At 44.2% G+C, this 16,204-nt stretch overlaps 1 protein-coding gene across 1 annotated transcript in view; it reads right to left on the bottom strand.

The window, feature by feature from the left end:
- Positions 1-3,536: 3,536 nt before the first annotated feature.
- The window catches only part of OPCML (opioid binding protein/cell adhesion molecule like), a 576,078-nt gene continuing 563,410 nt past the window's right edge, over positions 3,537-16,204 (bottom strand). Inside the window, exon 7 of the mRNA XM_084803637.1 lies at positions 3,537-4,873. Coding sequence (XP_084659763.1) covers positions 4,773-4,873 — 101 coding nt within the window. The 3' untranslated portion in view covers positions 3,537-4,772. The remainder of the gene's footprint in view (positions 4,874-16,204) is intronic.

Genomic DNA, 16,204 nt, shown 5'->3' with positions numbered 1-16,204 from the left:
TGATGACAACTGAGCCAGATGGACCAGTCGCCTGATTTGCTACAAGGGTTCTATATTCTTCTGGGTTCTATAAAGGCAGAGCCTTGTTAAGCCTCATGTGTGAAACATCCTTGGACCTAACCTTAAAGCCCACAACCCAGAAAAATGAAATTACTAAGACCTATATTAGCCACAGCTAACTTACCTTATTGATTTCAATGAGACTTATGTAGCTGACTTTTTTTTTTTTTAGATGGGAATCAATGGCTGCAATCCAGTGCCCAATTCCTATGCATAGTGAATGGCTGAAGTGAATGGGCTTTAGCATGTGTAACTGTGCTCAGGTCCATTCCTAAGCAAATGGTGCAATGTACTGATTGTTTTTTTCTGCACAATCTTCATTCATTTCAGTGGAGCCAGAGCGGGAGATTTGTGCAAGCCCACATTGAAATGAATGGAAGCCCATGCCTGCTGTGTTGCTCCCAAACATAGCAAAGCTTCATACCAGAGGGGCAGTGCATGGAGTTTTCCCACCCTCAAAATGCACAACATTTCTTGTAAAGCCAAACACACTCTCCCAAATGCGTTTGGAAAATATTTGCAAACACCATACATCAGGCACTTAACGTTAAACGCTATCAGGCAAACTTAGTACATCATGTTTCACCAGCATTTGAGTGCACATCATTCTGGAAGGAATTCTCCCCTTTCTTTACAGAAAACCTCCAACAGGGCTTCTTCATTTTTTTTTTTTTTTAAGTTAGAGGTTCTTCTCTTTCCTTCCAATTGGGAACCCTTCACCACAGGCCTTCCTTGATATTCTAAGACAGGAGTGGACAACTTGTGGCCCTCCAGCTCTAGCCAATGTAGCCAATGGTGAAGGATCATGGGGCCTGGCCTGTAAGGCAAAACATCTGGAGGGCCACAATTCCCATGATCCTCACCATTGGCTATGTTGGCTAGGTCTGGAGGGCCATAGGTTGCCCACCCCTGTTCTAAGACAAGTTTCCAAGGTTAGCCAAGCTGAAACAATACAGTGCTGGTGGAATGGAATTACCTAGGTTTAGCATTCTAGAGCTGATTGCTCAGCAAAACGTCTGTATTTTAACCCTCAGCAGTTTCCCAGCATGAATTTAAACATCTTAAAATTCTGTATTTTACTGACCTGTTTCTGAGAGTTAAAATGTTTCTACCCACATTTCTGTTACATTCACTTATCCTCTGGGGGCTAAATAGGTTATTTGAAATGATGTAAGCAGCATGGTGACAATCCTGTGAACAACAGACCCTTGAATTTTATCCGGTGACTTCCAGTTCAAACCAGCAATTTATGATTGGATCAAACCTGCTGTTGATCTAAGCTGACTAGGAAGATTGCTGAAGTGTGTCTCTGTGTGTTTACATAATATTTCATTAGGAGACCTCCCAAGTAAGCCAATAACCTGTTGTCAGAGTCAGGGCAAGCCAAATTCCAAATGCATATCTTCCATAAGGTCAGGGGAAGAAGCTGCAACTTCATGAGGACCTGGCTGATTGCTGTTGATGTACAAAATGCCAGTCTAGGATGGGCTTCGGCCTGATCCAGCAAAGCAATTCATGCAGAGGCACAAAGCTCTTTTGCTTTAAAACACACTATTGCAAATTTCTTGTTGAGAGTAAATCAGCATCCAGATGGCTTCATGATGTTGATTTCTTCCTTGTAACATGACTGTGTGAAAACAACAAAGAGTCTTGTGGCACCTTAAAGAACAACACATTTATTATTCCATAAGCTTTCATGGACTGCAATCCACTTCATTGTATGAGTAGTTTCCAAATAAGATTGGCTTTTAGTGGACTGTAATCCACTTCATTGTATCAGTAGCTTCCAATTAAGGTTGAATTTGGGAAGGACAATGCATTTGAAAATGGACAGAACAATGAAACATTTTTGGAAGCCATGCTCTCCAATTCTCTACCATCTCTCCCCCACTCCCCCAGAAAGGTTTGATGACTTCTTTTCTTGAGATCTGATGGGAAACATGCCACTTTGGGCAGAAAAAAAATAAGTTATGGGAAGCAAAGTCTGTACATTCCATAATAATTCATTTGTGTTGGATTTGCTTTCATCATTCACCTAAAAACAAAGCCCTGACCATTTCAACTGTTTAAATATGAATATACCACCCAAATATTTAGTCTTGTATAAGTAAATATCAGACTTTTTAAATCATTCATGTTTTACATGTATAGATAATCTAAACACCTTGAATGGCACATCTTTTTAATCATCCATGTAGACCCATTGGGAATCGGCACCAGTCACTTGTCATCCACAAGGTCATTTTAGCATTCCCAAGACATGGCTGATAGCAGCTCAGTACAGCGGGCATGGTACTTCCTTACTGCTTTTCAGGTTTCTGTTGGGCCTCCCGGTCTTGGCATATAGAGAAGGTCTTGGGACCATTCTCCTATGGAGAAAGTTCCTGAAGAGAAAAATGTAGTATTGGGACCCTTTGTTTATTTTATTTTCCATCTCGTTTTCCACCTAGGAAAAAACATCTATGCATAACAGAAGAAACATTGGACACACAGGTAACTAATTCCCCCACATGGCTGATCTTCATAAGCGAGCATGGAAATTATTCTAGCCATCCCATTTGTCCAACTCTGTCCTGGGGCATGATTTGAAACAGGTCCTGTATAGGGCACCATTCAACTTAAGAGTGCTGGACCACTGATAACTCTCATGGTCACAGTTTGCAACATTGGTAGCCTTTTTTTTTGTTTTTTCAGGGCACAAAATAGATTCCAAAAATATACCCCATCACAGAAAGCAGATCTATCCTCTCCTTGTAGGCGCTAGAACTCCTTCCCTGTAACAGCCTCCCATCTCAGTGTTGTTTGTGCAGACAGAAACAGCTCTTCTTGGTAGCCCGTATCATCCAGACAAGGAGTGGGCTGTGCCAGAACTTTCAGCAAACTGAATCCCCAAACTGAAACAAAATGTTGACAACCTGATGTCGTTCCTCTGCTTTGGAAAATGACCTGGCTGAATGTTTCCTCTGTCATTCCACAGGGCTTAGACAGGAGCCGACGAGATACAGGAAATCACATGAATCTGGTTTTCTTTTCTCCTTCCTCGGTCCCACTTTTCTCCCCTTCAATGTTAATTAAATATTTGAAAATAAAGTTGGTGTTCAAATCCCCTCTGCTCGGAAGAGGATCCCAAACAAATGCAAGACCGATATCTCAAACACTCTAGCAAAGTAATTGGCCTCCATCAACCTCTGATTGGATGGACGTCTAAGACAACAAAGGGAGAGGTTGTGGTGGAAAGGCAGATCAGATTTTAGCTGGATTGATAACACTGCTATCCTTGGATGTCCAGAATGGAAGAGGGCAACTCTCTCTGAATGTCTATATGCTCTAGAAGATTAGGGACACAGGAATAGACAGTAGAATGCCTCCACATAAAAACACAGCATTTTAAGGCAATGCTTGAAACGGGATGATGTTAGTTAGGGATAGGATGTTGTTTTACGGCATGAATGTGAGAGACCTAAAATACACCCATTTCAACAGACACATTGGTGGTGGAGTGCTACTGGAAGTTGTGCCTTTGTCTTTGCCCTGTTTGATCTTTAAATGTGCCCTGTTTACCTGTGCCACTAGTTCTTCAGACCCTATGTCAACTTCCTAAATATCTTTCCTCTGCAGGAAAGGAGACAAAAAGGGCTGCAATGGAATTTTAAAATAATGATGGGTTGAATAATGAAAAATTAAAAAGCTGTCTAGATGGAGGCAGGACTCAATAAAAGTGATTATACGGATGGATGGATGGATGGATGGATGGATGAATGGCTGGGGAACTGAGGAGGAGAAAGTTGGATAATAACAATAAAAAAAACCCTCACTAGATAATTGCATTGATAGGTAAGGCAAATAGATGACTGGAAAGGCAGATTGAGGGACAAGTGGATGGATGCGTAAATAGGCAGAAGAGCAGTATGATTATTCTGATAAATGGGAGATACATGATACACCATTCTGTCAATTTATGCAGTTTCTGGAGTCACTCTGGCATCAGGTTTTTAGTATAGGGGATAGTGGGTACCCCTGCCCTTCCATTCCTCCAGTCCCAACGTTTAGGTAATTCATGGTCTGTGTCTAAATGTGTGACCTTCTCCAGCATCATTCTCAGCCCTCTTGCCTCCATTGTAACCTACATGCTGGGGAAGGGGCAGAGAGGATTGCACTGATGGCAGAGTTGCCAATTCCTTAAAACAGCCACCCAGAGGGAAGCGAGCTGAAACCAGGGTGTAATTGGACACTTAGAAACATGAACAGGTATGTACAGCATGACAAGAAGAAAGAGCAATCCATTTGCTCAAGAGACACCAGAGATAACAGGACACTTTTTGACTTGCTTTAAACTTCCTGTTGTACATCGTCTCTCAGAACAACACTCATCCTCCTCCTGTCCTGGGGCATTTTGGCGGGCTCAGCCAAGAAACGCTTGACAGCAGAAAGGAGAGGCTGACATTTATAAATATGGTATTTTTGAGGCCTGGGGTCAAGGAAGGAAATTAAAACTAATTAGGTTTTGGGAAATGCCTGTGATTGGCCAATCCCTGATGGGTGGTTAACTTGGAGCCCAGTTCCCCTCCCCTCCCCCTCCCGGCAGTATATTCAAGCTGTAGACTGTGGTTGTGGTTGTTGTTTTTACCCCCTCCCCCCAGCATTGTGGATGGTTAAAAGTCTGTGGTGTGGGAGAAGCCAGGCATCATCTGCAAGGACCCTCACTTTTCTTATCAAAACTTGAGGAAGAAATAAGCAAAGAGGGTGCCTGATAGCCAGAGACAAGCCACCGCTCTGGAAGCTGCGTTGTTGCCGTCGTGTACTGCTCCAGGGCCTAGATTAAACAACAACAACAAAAGAGGAAAATAGAGAAGCTGATTATTGTTACCAGGATAAGACAGAGAGAGAGAGAGAGAGATGCATGCTTTTCATAGATATTAAGGAGGATTTCAATTACTTTTGACTGAATAGGAACTGTTTGGGATGGGCAGTGTCAACTCTAGATTTGGGGGGAGGGTAGCAAGATACCCTCAGGGGGACCCCACTCTCTGAGTTAGCCTACCTCCTTACCAGTGTCACTGCTGCCCACTCACTTGCCCTCTCACATTGGGCCCCAATCCACAAACCACGAGGAAGAGTACAAGGCAAGTGGCAAATGCTTTTCCATCTGCTCACTCTTGTCACTGCCTCCATGCTCAGAAAGGCAGGTGAACAGGTGGCTACAGCAAAAAGGAGGAGCAGCTTGCCCAGGACAGGAGGCTCCGGGGTGCGCAGTGGGCCCTCTGAATTGTGGCCCAATTTTGAACCCTGACACCAGCCTTGGGGATGGAAGGAGTTAGGGTTAAGCCATTGGGGGAATGGGGACTTAAGAGTGAACATTATTTTGTTTCTATAACATCCATTTTTTGTGTTTGTTTTCTAAGTCGTTGTACCTCCAAAACCTTTGGGTAGTGGGGATGTAAATTTAAATTAAGCAATCAAATTAAAATTAACCAGTTTATTTAAAAGGAGGAGGAGGAGGAGAAGCAGCAGCAGCAGCAGCAACATATATGGTATACATGGAGTAGGCTGTACAAGAAAAAAGTCCAGAATCACTTGTACAATGTTAGGCAGGCTGGAGTGAACATCTTTGCATCCTTGTGCACAAGAACTTTAGGACTGGTCATGGTAGTTGAGGAACACATGCTTTGCTTGTGGAGGTTCAGTATCAGGTCTCTCCTGTTACTGTGACAGCAGGGCTGGGAAAGGAACATCATTGTGAGAGCACTTGGGCAGAAGAACCAATGGCCCCACATAAAAGGGAAAGGCCATGGCCATCACTTAGCAGTAAAGTACATGTTTTGCATGCAGGAGGTCCCAGGTTCGATCACTGGCATCGCCAGGTAGGAAAATCCCTGCCTGAAACCCTGGAGAGCTGTTGCCAGTCAACGCCAACAATACTGGGCTAGATGGACCAATGTTAAAGCAGCTCCCTATGTTCCTGTGTAACAGATAAGTGAAACCTTGCTGAGCAATTGCCCCCACCCCATCTTATCAAAATCCTTGACAGCTCACGGGTGCCTAGCTCAATCCCAAAGCTGCAATTCACCCAAGTCTTTTCTTTAGCCAAAGCTGGACAAGGGGAAATACATACCCACCCTTCCCTGTAGTCTTCCTGGAACTTTGTTTCCCCCTTGACATTCTTTGGCTGCATTGCTTCAGTAGGAATGTCCGCATTCACTGCAAGTGAATTTCTGTGGCAACTAGTTTCCATGTTGGCCTGTTTCAGATGTACTGTAACATTGAACTATAGCTTAACATGATGTAAACGAGTCTCGGGATTGTGCACACCACACCCCTCCAGCGCTGCTCCAAGAAGGAGACTGGGACCATTTGTTTCCTGGTTTAAACTAACTACAGTTTATCATTACATTTGAAAAGGACCAACTGTGGTTATTTCAAACTATGGCTTATTGAAATAACCCAGTTCAGAGTCAAACTGTGGTTTCTGATCCAGGCTTTTTTCAACAAACCATAGTTTAGAGTTCTCAGTTGAGATTAATTTAAAAAGATTCTGGTTCCATCCACTACGTCTCCTCTTTGTGGCCATACCAGAGCAGAGGGGCAGGGCAGGGCAGGGCAGGGCAGGGCAAGCATATGTGCCTGGGGCTTGCTCCTGCTCATTCATGTAATGCTAAACCCTATGGTCAGAAGAGCAGTATATAAATACATAAGTCAATAAACTTATGTAAGTTAATTTCATTTTTTATATCTTTTTTTTGTCACTAGAGCACTCAGATCAGCTAGACAGTATAAGAAATACACACCATACACACGCATTAAAATACTACCATCGATTAAAAAAAAATAATGAAAAATGGGCAGCAGCAGAACTTGATTATGTATTATTTATTTGTTTATTGCATTTATATCCTGCCTTTTTTCCTCCAAGGAACCCAAGGTGGCTAACATAATCCTCCTCCTCTCCATTTCATCCTCACAACAACAACCCTGTGAAGTAGGTTGGGCTGAGAGTCTATGACTGGCCCAAAGACACCCAGTGAGCTTCTATGGCTGAGCAGTGACTAGAACCTGGATCTCCCAGTTCCCAGTCCAACACTCTATACCACACTAGCCACTATACCACACTGGCTCTGTTAATGTTTAATGTTTTTAGACATTAAAAACCTGTTGAAAGATAGAAGGTTTTTCAGCTTAGGAGGGGAGGGGGACTTGGAGAGGGCAAATGACAGATCTCAACAGAGAAATTATTCTGCAGGTATGGTTCCACCGTATGTCTCATGTTCACTCCTCCAAGAGCCCGAGATGATGGCACAAAGAGCAAGGCCTCTGAAGATGATCGTAAGGCCCAAGAAGGTCAACGTGTGAGGAGACAGTTCACCTGCATTGTGCCTCTCCACAATCCCCATCTCTCCCCCACCTCTGGAAATATAATATATGGCAGAGCTTAAAAGGGAGGGTGACAAAGAGCATATTTCCCTCCTTAACCCCCCTTTTTAAGATAGCAGAGATTTGCAAAGCTCAGAATAGACTCTCAGCTTAACTAAGCAGCAGAGCCTTCAAGCTATTACCCCCCCCCCCCAATCCCCACTGCAACTGTTAGCAACCAAACAGGCTGGCAAACTCTTGTGTTGTTTGATTCATTAATCTGCAATTTTATGGCAATGCTGATTGACTGGAGTCCTGGAATAGAACACATCTGTGCCAAACTCCTCCCATCTGGAATCCTTTATGCAGTAACTGCTCTTAAATGTTTTATATTCTTGTAGCTTTGTTCTCTAGTGGGTTCCCCCCCACACACACACACACACACATACACCGCCTTGCTTTTTCCCTCCTGTCTCTCAGTACTTGCAAAGAACTGATTTCAGTTGTTATTTAACTCACTGAATGACACTAGTCTAATTAAAAATTGATAATGACCACAGAGCACATGGGCAGACTGCAAAAAGGGATAAATCCAGTGCAGGCCCCGAAACTTGCACAGTCATTCTATTTTTAATACCAGGGGGGCATTGCCAGTAATGATGCATTGATTTTCACTGCCTCCCTTCTAAATTGTGGATTAGGGATGGGAGAACCAGGGGTGTTCAAACTCCCCTACATTCTCTGAACTTCACTTTGACGCTCAGTTCAGCTCATTCCTGTTTTAGTTTATGACATGTTTTTCAGTTTGTTCGAATGGGAAAAGTGTGCATTTCTGTGCACGTTTTTTCCCTCAAAAGTGTGCACTTTCCCACATTGTCTAAACCATGAAATCTATGTTGTTGTTTTTAATGTGTATTTCAAAATGCACATTCTTCAAAAAGTACACATTTTTTTAACACAAGTGCAAATGTTCTTTGCAAAAATGCACTCCTGTTGGTGTTTGGGTTGCGAACGGACCAAGGTAGGATGATTTGTGAAATGAAACAAAATTCTCATACATCCCTAGGCTCAATTTTTACATACAGGTTGTGAATAACTCATTCTTGCCCTCTTTGCTTCGCTTGCTCTGAATCTATTACAGCAACTTCACAGCTTACAATATTCCTACATGGAGAGCACATAAGTATATGGTAAGCCATTGAAAAAAAAAAGGCTGCAATTATATGGTTCCTGGGACTGCATCCTTGATGCCATGGGGTATAGTGGATCACCCTTTCTGCAGGTAGAGAGGGAAGTCTACCACTGGATGACTTCTTGTAGCAGCAGCAAGAAGGTCTGTCACCAATGCTCTTCCACAGCTGATACTAGGGATGTCAGAGAATTTCTCCACGAATCTCGGGGAGGCCGAATGCCAGCGCATTCGGCCCCCCGAAATTGGTGGAGAAACGGTCTGCCCCCCCGCCCCCCCGGGATGGGACTTACCTTGTGCGAATGTCCCTGGCGGCGGCGGTGGCTCCGGCGGCAGTTCGGCGGCGGTTCGGCGGCCAGTCTTCTGACCGGCTGCCGCCGCTGCCATTTCCAAGTTAAAAAACAACAACAACAAATGTGATAGGCTACGTAAAGATTTACGTAGCCTATCACGGCTAGATTTTTAAAAAACACCGTGATAGGCTACGTAAATGTTTACGTAGCCTATCACGGCTGAGTGAAAACAAAAAAACGCGCGTACGCAAATGGCGGTGCCCATGGGCACCGCCATTTGCGTAGGCGCAGTTGTTGTTTTTCACTCAGCCGTGATAGGCTACATAAACATTTATGTAGCCTATCACGGCTGACTGCAGGGACACAAACGGCGGCGGCTACGGCCACCGCCATTTGCGTCCTGGCAGGACAGGAGGATTCGCAGCCGATGGGACGGGGCACCTTCCCCCCGGCCAGAATTTCAGGGGGGAGGGACGGAGTGCCTCCCCCCTACCGCGAATCAAGCTTCGGGATCAGGTAAGGGACTTTCGTACATCCCTATGATACTCCAGTGGTGGAGTAGTGGAAAACTGTGTGTGTGTATGGGGGGGGGGGTTATGAGGACAGGTTGGGGTGGATTGGGGAAGGCTGGATCAAACTGGATCAAACCCCTCCTTTTCAACCCCCTCCCCAGCGCAGGAACAATTTGAACTAATGCAAGGATTCTTTTTTTTTTTAAGGATAGAAAGGCAAGGGGGGTTAAATAGCCAGGGGGAAGCACTTTCTGCACTGCCAGCATGAGCCTGGTAGGGCTTTAGATTTGGTGGTTCCTCTACCATGTTATCCCTCTTCCCCTGCCCCCATAGAAACTCTCTGTCCATCTGTGAAACGCAGTCATTGTCTATCTCTGTCTACGTACATTGTGTATGTTAAGTCACTAAATGGAAGTGTCTTCCTAAAAGAGTTGAAAAGGGGACAAAATGCTACCAGAATAAAATAGTCTTAAAACCCCATTTTAGAATGAGACAAAAGAGCTTGGGGGGGTGTTGAAGCTGTCTTGGGAGGCTATTCCACAGTTTGGGGGCCACCACTAAGAATGTTTGCACATTCTAAACTTGTTATTCTCTCTGAAAAAGAACATATGTGTAGCATAAATAAATAAACAAATACGTAAGAGCAGGTGGGACACTGGGAAGTCTAAAGTTGAATGACAAAACAGCCATTAAATGGCTGCTGTATTACCTACAACTTCAGAATAATGAGAACTGGATATGCAACCTGTCTAAAATTAGCACCAGCATGAACTAACATTATTGCATCATGTATTAGCTAAGCCACCATTTCTTGAGAATTTTTTTATTTTATTTTATTTTATTTATATATTTTTGCCCTGTTGGAGAATTTTGCTCCCTCCCTGGAGAGTACTCAGCAAAATCCCCTCACCCCAGTCTTGCCACCTGCAGATCAGGTGAAGATGTCTTGGAGGTCATTTTTGCTCAGCTTTAGCATTCTTGCACAGGTGATTTCAGACTAGGATATGCTCCTTCCTATTTGTTTGTTTATGACAGGTGTGGCCAACTTGTGGCTGTCCAGATGTTTGGCCTATAACTCCCATCAGCCCTAGCCAACATACCCAATGGTGAGGGATACTGTGAGTTGTAAGCCAAAAGATCTGGAAGACCAAAGTTTGGCCATCCTGCTTCATGGATTTTTGGCCTTCAACACCAGTTTCCATGATAAATTACAAATGAAACTATAAAATATAATGATACAAGATAATATAATGCAAAATGATAAGACCAGCAATTAAAAAGCAGCATAAAAGTCAGATCAATTGGTTCAAGGCCTTGTGCAAACCCAGGAAGCAAGGGCATGAGGCACAGAAGAAGAGCAGAGGAATGGTAAGGTCATATGTCTATGAAGTAAAATAGAAGAGATAATGGGGGGAAGACAGTAAGTCTGGTGGAGACAGACAACAACGACAACGACATAACAAAACAGGAGACATGCAGAGTGAGGCCCATAAAGAAGGCATATAAAGCTATTTAGGAATTGCTCCCAAACATTTGTGGGCATGCAGGAGGCAAGAAGGGTGATTACTCAGCTGGACCAACTATTTTCATTGGGAAAGGACTAGTCTCAAAATAGCTCGACATAGTGGCTTTGGTCCAATGCCACCTTCTGCAAGCCAGAAGGCAAACCTGCTAAAGGATTTGATTAGTCTGTGACAATCTCAGTGAAATCTAACAGAGTCCCTAGCAAAGGGTGAACTTGATAACTGGGTAGTGCGTCAAGCACATCACTATTCCTGGCAGCAGCTGACCTTGGGTCTTGCTTGCATGAAAGTTGAAAATCCGAAGAAATCTAGTTAGGAAATGGCAAATGCATATGCCTTTTGAAGCATTTGGGGGGCTTTGTCAGCAGAGGCGCTCCCCATAGCTAGGAGGGTTTGGTGCTTGTGTGTGTGCAAAATGGAGAGTTGGTAGGCTATGTGTTACCTGGGACAATAATACCATTTGCTCTCCTCAACCCAGTGATGTTTGCAGCTGCCCTGGGCCCTGGGGGCACAGATGTACATAATTGGCCACCCAAAATGGCTTCACTATTCTTTCCAGTGAAAATAGAGCTTGTGGGAATAGCCACCAGCTTAAATGGCTTTGAAAAGCTATGAGACACATTCATGGAGGATAAGTCTGTCAATAGCTCTTAGTCACTATGGGCAGTACTCAATAGGGTTCCTTTGCCTCCACTGCTTCTGTTGTGCTTGTCAGAGTCACCGTGTGTGCAATGGGGATTTTGCACTTCTAAAATAATCCCTGAAATGAGCAGAAAGACTCATTTCTGGAACAGGACAGGTCAGCAAAGCTCACTTTTGCGAGGTGCACTGACCTGTCCCATTCTGGAAACTTGGTGTAGACTCATTTTGGGTTATTTTTCAGAACCACAAGAGCCCTGCTGCCTAAGCATTGGGTTCCATAAGTGCACAGGCACAATAAGATACTGTCCTATAGCTTTGAAGAATAAGATACTGTCCAATAGCTTTGTGGAATAAAGCTTTGTGGAATAAGATACTGTCCTATAGCTTTGTGGAATGACTGTGTTCAGTATTCTGATGTGAATTTACCTAATTTCACACTTTTGAACCACTGTGCAAACTGAAACTCAGTTATCTTTTGGAATGTGCAGTTCTCTGAATTTTTCAAGAGGCTTCTCCATTTTTAAAAAATCCATACAAAAGTGTGTTATTAGGAAAAATAACATTCAAACATACTTTATATTAGGAAAATTGCTTGCAAAAAATGTGTATATTAGGCAGAAACACATGTATTAGAAGAAATGTGCATGAAAAGGCTTATGAATTTTCATACAAACTTTTTAAAAACAAAATCCCAAAGCTCAGGGCAACCCAAACTTGAGATTGGAAAAAAGGGGAAACTGAGACTAACTGAAGTTGACAGTTTTGTCTACCCCTAGTTCAGAGGCAGTGTGCTTCTAAATACCAGTTGCTCGAAGTCAAGACCAGGTTCCTCTCAAGAATCATCTGGTTGGTGGCTGTAGTAAACAGGGTGCTGGCCAGCTGGACTGTGAAGAAACTGAGGTTAAATTTTAAATGTTATGTTTTATTTCAACCACAGCTAATTTGAAGGATTTAACAGAAAAAGAAACAATGAATGGTTTTTACTTGAGGCTTGTGCCTGAGGGGGGTTACATTATAGATATGGTGTGCTGGCAAGTTACTGTTACTACTAGGGATGGTGCAGGCACCCAATTCCATCTGGGAATCTGCCAGAACCCCTCCCCAAGCCCTACTCACTGAGCCCCTGCCCCCGCCTGCACCCACCCATGCTTGGCGAGAGGCCCGCACTCACCCCAGCAGCCTCGTCAAGCTCCGTGGTTGCCATTTCTTGAAAAATAAAATAGTGCTTGAAAAAATGTGCATAGTTGCAGATGCACATATTTGCCTATGCATGAAAATGTGCATTTTGCAAAAATGCGCATTTTCATGCTTACGCAAATATGCACATTTTTGCGGTAGCCATTTTATTTTTCAAAAAATGGTGACTGTGGAGCTCGATGAGGCCACTGGGGTGAGTGTGGGCTGCTCGCTGAGTGTAGGAGGGGCTCGAATGCAGTCTGGAGACCAGGGAGCTGGGGCAGAAGCTGGGCAGGTGCCTGGAGAACCTGGACAGGGGTGGGTTAGCACATCCCTAGTTACCATTAGGAGGTGAAAATGAAGCCAGGTTCTCTCTATTTATATGGAAAGGCAGGACTGAAATTGGTACCACCTGAATGTGGAATAGCAGATCATTCTAAAGATGCCCATTGGTCAGAGGTTTACCCAGAAATGTGGTGATGGAATGGTGACTGGCTGGAGAATTCTGACTGGAACGAATATAAGGAGCTGTGGAGAGTCTGACAGGGAGATGGAGTCTGTCAGGAGGAGTGTGACTGGAGAGTCAGCTGAGGAGGTGTCTTTGTGAGAGGCTGGGGAGCCTGAAGACGACATCAGCCAAGAGGAGCACCAGTTACAAGATCAGAAGCCTGAGCTGAGAGCACGGGAGGCAGAAGCTAAAGAAGGTCTGCAAGTGGGGAGAGGAAAACTCCTGGAGCAGCCTTCAGAGGGAAGAACCAAAGCCTGAGTGACAGCTACTGGCAGTGGTTGGGAGACTGAGCAGCTGCTGGACTAGACAGAAGACTTCAGGAGAAGCCTGGGGAACAGAATTGAAGGTTCCAGGTGGGAGTTGAACCTATCCAGAAAGAAGACTGCCTTTCAAGCCTTCATGTTTGGCCAGTGAGTTAACTGAGGTGGAGCTTGATAGGGGAATCGGCTTAAAGTTGATGAGGGATAGGAACTGGGGCTTCTAGCTCCTGATTGGTGGTCAGAGTAACTGTGTAGACACCCTGTCTTAAAAGTAGTAACCACATCCTTAAAATAATAAGCTTTCTTGTTTTTAATAAAATACTATATATCTTTTTTTTTTTTACTTTGTTTTTTGGCACCCCTGATCTGCTTTGTCTCACTCCTGAAGGCCAGTTACTTTAAGGGAAAAGGTGTAAGGTACATAAAGGGGTGTAGATTCATGGTGGCAGCTGAAGGGAAGGGAGGGGTTACCCAGTGGTGAGGGATGATCCTCCTCATTTTGGGGATAAGGGGTGGGATTTGCCCCCGTGTATAGGCCCCCACCCCAAGACCCAGGTTCCCCACATGGACCTTCTGACATAATCCAGTAGGAATCATCTTACATGTTTACGTTAAGCCAGTTTGCATGCACATGTGATTTGCCTTCTCTCTGCTGAATGCCAGTGCACAAATATTTAGTACATGTATACCTTACCTTGCTTTCGAACTGTGGTGCTGGAGAAGACTCTTACGAGTCCCCTGGACTGCAAGGAGGTCAAATCAGTCCATCCTAAAGGAAATCAACCCTGAGTGCTCATTGGAAGGACAGATAATGAAGCTGAAGCTCCAATATTTTGGCCACCTAATGCGAAGAGAAAACTCCCTGGAAAAGACCCTGATGCTGGGAAAGACTGAAGGCAAAAGGAGAAGGGGACGGCAGAGGATGAGATGGCTAGATAGCATCACGGATGCAATGAATATGAACTTGAGCACGCTCCGGGAGAGAGCGCAGGACAGGAAGGCCTGGCGTGCTATGGTCCATGGGGTCACGAAGAGTCGGACACGACTGAACGACTGAACAACAACAATACCTTACCTGCTAAAACCGAGAGATGGAATACATATTACACCCATTTGAAAATTGCCTCCCCATATCAAGTGGTCACTGTGGCAGCAATTATGCCTCCGCATATCTACCAGGCCAGCATCATCTAGAACTGTACAGCAGGGACTGGATCACTATGGCAATGCATGCAGTAAGTAGTTCTAGATGTTTATGGCTGAAACAGAATCATTCAATGTAAAGAAGCTGTTTTGGGGCAACATCTCTATCAGAAATGTAGCATGCATTTCTGCCATATGGCTCCCATTACCAATAATAGATTTATAAAGTTCCAACAAAATGCTAAGAGCAGCTTATACAGCATGCAGAAGCGGCAATGTTCCCAGCTCCAGGAACTTATAACTGACAAAGTTGGAAAGACTTGCATTGGATATTGGGGAAATAAACGTGGGAACAAGTCACTGAATGTTCTCTCTCTTTGCAGTCCTAACGCTGTTACTGTGGATAGGGCATCACTTTATTCTGTGCAATGAACAGAATGTGCAATATTTAACCTGGGGTGCTCCTCTTAGCCACAGAGAGAGTAAGCATTGTGCTAAAATGGGGCTTGCATTCAAGTAAATTTGCATAAATGAGTTGTGGATTGGACAGCACATGGCGTGGGGATGTTGCCTGGGGCAAGACAGAGGCCAAAACCACAAAGAGGGCCACAATTGGCAATTTTAGGGGAAGTATCTGATATTTCAGAAGCTATTCTATATCTTAAAACACAAAGGGGGATGACCAAGTATTTGTATGCACTTGTCCTGGATAAACTAATGGGAAATTTCCTTATTCTTGTTTACCTTCCTTTTAAATAAAGCCACAGAAAATCTCTCTCCTTTGCCTTCAGTGATAGAACAAAGGTTACCATGAATCAGATAATCTAATCTTTACTAAGCAGACCTGCCAATAGAATATTTCCTTGTTTTTTTCATACCTATTCAGTTCCCTCTAGAGCTTAGGGATGGCAGAGAATTCCACCACGGATCTCGGTGAGGCCGAATGCCAGTGCATTCAGCCCCCCAAAATCTGTGGCGGAACGGCCTGCCACCCCCCTGCCACCCCCCGCAGATCCCTCCCGGGACGAGACATACCTGGGGCGGATCTTCCGGGCGGTGGTGGCTTTGGCAGCGGCTTCAGCTGTGGTGGCTCCGGCGGCTGGTCTTCCGACCAGCTGCCGCCACCGCCATTTCCAGTCTTGGTAAAAAAAAAAAAAAAAGACGTGATAGACGTAAATCTTTACGTAGCCTATCATGGCTGGGTGGGTTTAAAAAAAAAGAAAGAAAGACGGGATAGGCTACGTAAATCTTTACATAGCCTATCATGGCTGAGTGGGTTTAAAAACAAAACAAAACCCGCATACACAAATGGCGGCGGCTACGGCTGCCACCATTTGCGTTCCTTCTTTTTGGCCGTCTTAGTCTATGTAAATATTTACGTAGACTATGATGGCAAAAATAAAGGGGAACGCAAATAGCGTAGCGGGTGCTATTTGCATCCCCTTTTGATTCGCCGTTTTAGCCTATGTAAAGATTTACGTAGGCTAAAACGGTGAATCAAAAAGGGACGCAAATAGCGCCCACTATGCTATTTACATTCCACTTTATTTT

Source organism: Heloderma suspectum, chromosome 6 (assembly GCF_057233095.1).
Source record: "Heloderma suspectum isolate Gila_16-S chromosome 6, 16-S_ref, whole genome shotgun sequence".
NCBI classification, from domain to species: domain Eukaryota; kingdom Metazoa; phylum Chordata; class Lepidosauria; order Squamata; family Helodermatidae; genus Heloderma; species Heloderma suspectum.
This window is presented reverse-complemented; position numbering and strand designations above follow the sequence as displayed.